The sequence below is a fragment of the Ipomoea triloba genome, chromosome 8 (genome assembly GCF_003576645.1).
Source record: "Ipomoea triloba cultivar NCNSP0323 chromosome 8, ASM357664v1".
NCBI lineage: Eukaryota > Viridiplantae > Streptophyta > Magnoliopsida > Solanales > Convolvulaceae > Ipomoea > Ipomoea triloba.
The window spans coordinates 19546687-19554989 of record NC_044923.1 but is presented as its reverse complement, the minus strand read 5'-3'; the positions used below and the strand labels follow the sequence as shown (position 1 = coordinate 19554989).

Below are 8303 nucleotides of genomic sequence, written 5' to 3'. Positions count from 1 at the left end.
TTTTTTTTTTTTTTTTTTTTTTTTTTTTTTTTTTTTTTTTTTTAAATTAGCTTCTGGATTATTATTATTACCACAATCACCACCACTACCACAACACAACTACATGCACCATCACCACCACCACCACATTCACAACCACCACCACACTACAACACAAGCACACCATTACCACCACGACGCACCACACGACAACACAACCACACCATCACCACCACGTACTATGATACCACCACCACTACACCACCACCACCACCACCACCACGAAACCACCACCATGATTAGCACACCAGCCACCAACATCATCACTAGCACTCCCACCACCACCACAACCACCACCATCTCAACTACCACCACAACTACACCATACCACTATCACCACCATCACTACATATCGTCGTCATCATCATCATTACAAATAATATGTTCATTTCTAGGAAAATAGACCCAAAATGAAATTTCTTAACTTTCAGCCAAACAGAAAAAGAAAATTTTCTAACATTCAACCATACATTAGAACAATATAATTATATTTTCCAAAAAATGAATCATTTTTCAAAAGTCTTTTTTTTCGAAAAATATTTTCCAAGTTTCCAAACGGACCCGACCTCCCATATAAAAGAACCATTTCGTGCCAATGACCTGTGCCAATAGACCACAAGGTCATTGGCATAATATGCATATATTCTCAAAACACACTTTTAAATCATATCATATATTCCGTATTATTATTCATTGTATATAATAAAAATTACTACGCTTCCATATTTTTTTAAAAAAACATTACAAGTTGGAATAACGGATAAAAAATCATAACCATTAAAATATAGTGTGCTTATATTAAAAATTATAATTTTATATTTATACATTAAATTAAAATATAGTATGTCATGCAATATTATCATTTTATTTTTTATAACATTTAAAAAAAATTAACTAACTTATAGGCTAGCCCATGAAGCCTAAAAAATTTCATCAAGTAGGACGGCTAGCCTCCAAATTATTGCATGGACTATGGTCCGCACAGCTGTGTGGACCATGATCAATGCAATAATGATTGCGGCTCTGCCCTCATTGACCCTTATTTATATTTTAAACAAAGCGGGCCAAAGTAATTGATTTTCTAAATTTGTTTCTCTTTTTCCATATTTGGTGTGTTACCCAAAAGTGTAAAATAGTAGTATAACTTCACATTTTTATTTTAAATATTATATTCTCAACATTTCTGCCACCATGTTGAATTTGTTGGTAGGGATGGCAAAATATGGAGGGCTGGCCAAGCTAAATTTTGAGGATTGGAGATTTGAAACCTCCATGGTAAAACATACGGAGTATATCACAAGATACAACTTGTATATATCAGTTTTGTTGAATTTATCCCGACAAGTAGACAGTTAAAATTCTAAATAATTAATATAATCAAGCTAACATTTGTACTTGTGACTTAGGATGGAAAAGAATCACAAGATTTGATACAAGTTGAGTACCATATGCTCCCAAACAACACATTCTGCAGTGGAGCTACGTTTGTTCCAAGAATCGGAGGAGTGGACGAGGATGATGGCTGGATTATCACGTTTGTACACAACGAAAATACAAATATATCTCAGGTAATTATATTATTATTAGAGTTAATTCCATTTTTGGTCTTAGGTTTATATGTGGCATTCCACTTTTAGTCTTTTTTTTTTTTTTATTATTCTTATTATCAAAATATCCACATTTGGTCCTAGTATTATTGTGGCATGACCATTTTTGGTCCCCCGTCAACAAAATTGTTGAAATGTCGTTAAATACAATGGTTTTTCGATCATTTTTATACAAAGTAAGTTGACCCCGCAATATTTTTATGTTTATTTTTTTTTGAAAAAATCTGTAATTGAAGACTGAAATGCATTTGTATTTAACGACATTTCAACAATTTTGTTGACAGAGGACCAAAAATGGTTATGCTACAATAATACTAGAACCAAATGTGGATGCTTTAATAAAAAAGGACTAAAAGTGGAATGCCAATGTGGATGCTTTAATAAAAAAGGACTAAAAGTGGAATGCCACCTATGATGCTTTAATAAAAAAGGACTAAAAGTGGAATGCCACCTATAAATCTAGGATAAAAAATGGAATTAACTCTTATTATTATTATTATTATTATTATTATTATTATTATTATTATTTTGTGTTTTAGTTGTTGCATGCTAGAATAAGATTATGTGGATGCTTTAATAAAAAAGGACTAAAAGTGGAATGCCAATGTGGATGCTTTAATAAAAAAGGACTAAAAGTGGAATGCCACCTATGATGCTTTAATAAAAAAGGACTAAAAGTGGAATGCCACCTATAAATCTAGGATAAAAAATGGAATTAACTCTTATTATTATTATTATTATTATTATTTTTAGTGTTTTAGTTGTTGCATGCTAGAATAAGATTATGTTTCCTTGTTTTAATCAAATTACAATTATTCTTATACTATAAGACACTAATTTAGCACATTGCACCCATATATGTCAGCGCAAATATAATAATTGTCAAAATCAAGTGGTTACTACTACGCCAAAAATTATATCTTGTAGCAAAGGTGTAACTTTATTTCTTTATTTATTGTATTTAATAATTCGGACCACCATGGGTTAATTAAATCAATCAGTAACAATTAGCGTTACATTTCAATAGTATGATGTTGGAATTGTCGCGTCCCTCAAAACCTATGCCCCAATAATAATTAAGTACTGTTTTCAAAAGAAAAAATTAATTAAGTAGTAGTTGATTAAGAGTGCTAATGAAATTGTCCACTTGTTCGTTCATGTGGGAGCGTTGGTTCGCATTTGTATTCCCAGGAACATTGTTCCTGGGAATGAGCTATTACCCTTGCAAGGGTAATAGCTATTACCAGGGCCCCCTAGTATTAACCTATTCCTGAGAGGTCAGGAATAGGTATTTTATTATAATTTCTTTTTTACCCTTTTTTAAAGCTAAAATTTTTTACGCTCATTTTTACAGATTGAATTCATCGCATCACCCTGATTTTAATTATATAATAATTATTGCGGCTGCGGCGTGTATATATATATATATATACACATACACACACACACACACACACTATATTATTTATATATAAAAATTTGTAACTAAGAGCAATTAAGGCTCCTTAAATGATGGAGCTTTTGGCTCTTTAAGGCATCATCATCCTATTGTTAATTTTAAAATAGAAGCAATGATTATCTTATATAGAGAAGCTCAAATGAGTTTCCCTTCTTGAGTTACCAATGTGGAATCAAAAATTCTCATTTGTGTGTTTTTTTAAAAATAATTATTTTATATATAAATTTGTTTTGTATTATTATTATTATTATTCCTTTTTTCTTATTATTGTTATTAATATTATTATAAGTTTTATTTTATTATTACATAATAATAATAATAATATTAATATTAATAATAACATTATTATTATTATTGTTATTAATATTACTATTAATAATAAGGGTATTTATGTCTTTTAAAACATATTTCATTTCTATTCCTTAAACCAACCAAACACTGTAATATAATTTCTAAAGTCTATTCCTTCCGCGAACCAAACAACATAATACAATTTCTATTCTATTCCTTGCCTATTCCATTCCTTATGGAATAACATTCCTATTACCTCAAAATTCATTCCGTGAACCAAACGTGCTGTAAAGGTTTATAGATTTTTGCCTTTCAAGAGAAACATAGATCGATGGCCGTTTCTAGCAACCATGATTTAAAAAAAAATGTTTTTAGATTCTCAAAGGGGCCAAAAAGGCCATTGCCAATGAAATTTGAACTCATCCATCAATTACAGATCAAGCTTTTACACTAAATAAAAAATTATAACTAGTAGCGATAATACAACTATATTTCTTTATATTTTTGCAGCAGTTAGGTTATATTTTAGTGACTGGATACTAAATTTTTCTCTCCAGCCAAGCCAAGCCTTTGCCCAAAAAGAGGAACCCCACCTACACAAATGGTCTTCTATAAACCAATTTTTTTGTTTTCAATAAAGACTCCATGACTTCTTTATATAGGTTCATTCTGGGTGGAATGCTTCCAATATGATAGAAATGCATTGAATCTTGTCTTATCTTTTGTGGGCTATTTATAGGTTGTTTGTTATATGAGAATTTCAATTAAATTCCTTTCTTACATATAACTCTTTAGCTTCTAAAGTTCTCTTGTTTGCTTGAAGGGAATTACAATTCCCTCATTCTAATTACCACCCTTCCCTTAAGAATTTTTTTTTTTTCATGCTGGACGGTCAGAAAAAGATAATGAATGGACAAATTTATCCTTGCCAACTGTGTTTGCTTTGCTTTGCTTCGCTTCACATTATTATTTTGTAGTAATATATATTGACTCTATTACAATCTAGTATATGTTCAATATACTTTGCTTCACATTATTATTATTTAGTGGCTTTGCTCATCACCATCATCATCACCACAACACAAGGACCTTTTATTCTTTAAATCACTCATTCTCTTTCAATTCACATACATACCAAACACTATAATTGAAATTCTCAGTAATTCTATTTAGGGTGACTAAACAATGAAATTTGAATTCTTATTTTATTCCACATTATTCCTTTCCAACTGAATTACAATTCTTTTCTCTCGTAATTATCTCCTTACAACCAAACAGTCTGTTAGTTCCATTGATTTCCTTTTGCAGGTATATATAGTTGATGCAAAGAAGTTTTCAAGTGAAGCAGTTGCAGTAATTAGCTTACCAAGTAGAGTGCCATATGGATTTCATGGAGCTTTCATGTCATTAGACTGTTAGCATGTTATAATAATCTGTTAATAAATGTTAATAAAATGTTTGTGTATATATGCCGTGTGGATTTCTGTAATAATTTGTTTATATATGTAAATAATTTGTCCATGATTGTCTTGTTCAATTCCTAATAGATGACAAATTAATTAAATATATATATAATTTCAGATAGGTACATGAAATTTTTCTTGGGTCGCAAGTTTGCGACATAATTGGTTAAGAAAAGCTCAGCCAACTGCTCGAAACTGCTCACTGAATGCTCGGGCAACTTTATGCACCACCTTTGTGCTGCACCGACTACAGTAGTTAGGAAGGCCTTACACATCAAAGGACCTTCAGCTCCGTGGATTTGCATCCGAGCTTGGAAACTGATTAAATGCTCCTTGGGATCGCCCGTCCCATCATATGTGAAATTCTCAGGTAACTTGAACTTTGTCGGGGTCCTATAAGCCATGATCTCTTGAGATAATGGACAGGCTCTTAGGAAAGACCGAGCATTGTCCGTCCTTCCATTCACTTGATCCTGCAGATTCTGAACCTGCCTAGCTAGCACAATGACCTCATCCGGCCTTCGCCCACACCCAACCGGGGATTCTCTGCTACTCTCATGAACTGAGTGTTCCTCGACCTGTCTTTGAACATCTTCGTACCTTCGGTTGCGCCTATTTCTAAGAGCGGCCTCCCTTGGCACCTCATGTGCATTTAGATTTCCATTGCCTGGCACATCCTGGCTTCCCAACCTATCTAAGGCGGATTGACGCGGGCTTCTCGACCTAGCTCGAATTGGAGATCGGTGCGAAGCGGTCGACCTTTCTTGCTCCACCTGCCAAGAAGACCAGGACTGTTGCTGCTGCTGCTGTGTCCTCTGGGGCACACCCTTCTCACAAATAAGCAACTCTCGCTCGTACAAATCTGTCATTTGGGTGAGTGCTTTGAGAATTCCAGGTCTTTCTGGCGCGGGTGGCGGAGGTGGAGGCACGTCCTCAGCTCGGTCCCCCTCAGCGACAAGGTCTTCCACTTGCATTTGCTCACTCTAAGCATGGGAATTCTAGAGACTAAGCTGCTCTCGCAAGACACCAGCACGGGGTCGGGATAGCTGCTCTTGCAGGTCCCTTCCCTGAGAAACAGTTTTCCCCACAGTACCATTCACTTGTACTTGAGGTTGTGTTCTACCTTGAACTAGACGACTCCTAGTGGTCACCATTGTTTCGTACTTCCAACTTTCTCAGTCAGTTAGATCCACACGACCTTTTGTATCGATTCCCATGGACGGCGCCAATGTTGGTTTATCAATCATGGATGGTCGAACGGCAGGCTAACACTACTAGAAAATCGACTAAGTGCTCGGTATGAAATTAGAGTAACTTCTCAGCCCTCTTTGTATTATGAATTGCCTATTGAGTGTGGAAAATTGTTTGTCTCTCTCAAGACCTTACACCCCTATGTATACAAGTTAGGAGGGATTTCTCCCTTAGGTAACCCTAAACTATCATATTCAAGTTAGGAATTCTTTCCTTATTACATTTGGACACTTTCCTAATCTACTTTGATCTTCCTTCCATATCTTCCTCGCCCCACCACCTGAATCTTTAGGAAACCTTCCCAAAATCAATCAAGGGTCTTTACGTGAACTCGGGGCTACAAAGCTCGATTTAGATCACACCACCTCATTATTCTTGTTTCTCTTTCGTACAAACACTCATTAGTAACCTACAGGGTTAACACTCAATGGTGTACGTGTTATAAAGAGAATACATTCATTCAGCGAGCTGAGCTATGTCTTAATTGCTACTTTATATATTGAATAGTTATGGCACTTCTGGTGCCATCAGATTATCATATAACGGTGTAATTTGTAAAGGCAATTGTGTTGTCGATAACTATAATATTTTTTATATAAATTTCTCCCATATTTATAAAAGTTAATGGCAATATCTAAATCAACCAGATCCTAGTCATTTCTCAAAGATATTCAAATCTAGTTGTTTCGCATCTACAGTATTAAGATTATTTGGTATATCTATATGTTTACTGCGGTTTTTTGCCTTCTGGACGAACGTCTTCCTAACATAATACTTCAAGAGATTTCAAGAGTGACAAAAATCTTAACTTGATTTAGTTTTCCGCAGATTTTTATCTTCTACACCAATAGGTCTCCTACACTTCTGGCGTAAAGGAGCATCAGTAAAATATATATGGCAGATTATTTGCTAAAATTGCAAATTGATTATCTATTGAACTTTTAGTTCAATATAACTAGTACGTGTATTTAAATAATGAAGATTTTTTCATTACATTAAATTTATTGGCATTCCATTAAAATTTGGACTCTTATCTCCCTGTAATGCCGAGAAACAATCTTCATTAAGTATGTTTGATGGAATAATATATTATGCCATATTATTATTGTAAGTGTACAAATGATACACGATCCTTGTTATTGGCTAAATTATTTGTCAAAAATACTCTTAGTCTATAGGTTGCTTTTGTAGTTTTTGGACCGTCAATCAGGTTGTCCTGCATCGCTGAAAGAGAGGTTGTGCCAGCGTATGCTGTCTCAGACAGCAAACAGTCAAAAAGGAATTAGTCCACATATTTATTTAATGTGGATATCAGATTTTAAGAGGTGTGTGGCTCTCATTTAATCAAGGCTTATTCAGCTCTATTTTTGTGAGGTTTGTTAAGGGGTTTTTAAGCTATAAATATGAAGGTACTTGAAGCTCTAATTTCACACTATTCACACTTTAATTATTCAGAGCTTCTCATGTGAAATCTAAGTGAATTACTTTGGTGGATTAATGGCGTCGTGCTGCTGTCTTTGATACTATCGTTGATGGTGAGTCGTGATGATGATTATTGAAGTATATTTGGGCATATATTCCAACTGTTGTAACCTTGGTGATCATCTAGTGGATTGGGCGAAAGCTGAGTAGCCCCGCAGACTTAGGAATATTAGCTCCGAACTGCGTGATTATTTCTTGTGTCTGGGTTCATTTCTTTTATTTCTGTTTTTATATTTGTTTGTCTTTTAGTATTATCTAATCTGGACTAATAACTATAAAAACATTAATTTATTCTAAACCCGTAAGTCTTGCACTTAAGATCCACGAAGCAATTTCACTTGGTATCAAAGCCCGGGGACTTAATCTATTAGTCTAACCGATCTGGCGATCTCGTGTTTCTTGAACTCAATTCTTTGGTGCCTTTTTGGCATTTTATTTTCGATTTTTGCTGTTTTTTGTTCTATCTCACTGTGTGTTGAGTGTGTCAGGATAGATAGGCATAAATCTCCTCCCGAGTTAACAAGTGTCAACTACCCTTACTGGAAAGCTCGGACAAGAATGCATCTAAAAGCACAAGGCAAACGGATCTGGACAGCTGTCCTAACTGGTTGGGAACATCCCACTAAAGGTTGGTGAAACAGCAAGTGATCCTAAAGTACTAAAACCTGAGGTTGACTGGGATGGAGCTGAGAGGACTCTCGCCGGATATAA

The 8303-nt window shown here is 34.5% G+C and overlaps 1 protein-coding gene across 1 annotated transcript in view; it reads left to right on the top strand.

Annotated features, from left to right (window-relative positions):
• LOC116027993 (carotenoid 9,10(9',10')-cleavage dioxygenase 1-like) overlaps positions 1-4960 on the top strand; it is a 16080-nt gene extending 11120 nt beyond the window's left edge. Inside the window, exons 11-13 of the mRNA XM_031269794.1 lie at positions 1250-1314; positions 1446-1607; positions 4705-4960. Coding sequence (XP_031125654.1) covers positions 1250-1314; positions 1446-1607; positions 4705-4815 — 338 coding nt within the window. The 3' untranslated portion in view covers positions 4816-4960. The remainder of the gene's footprint in view (positions 1-1249; positions 1315-1445; positions 1608-4704) is intronic.
• Positions 4961-8303: the final 3343 nt, after the last annotated feature.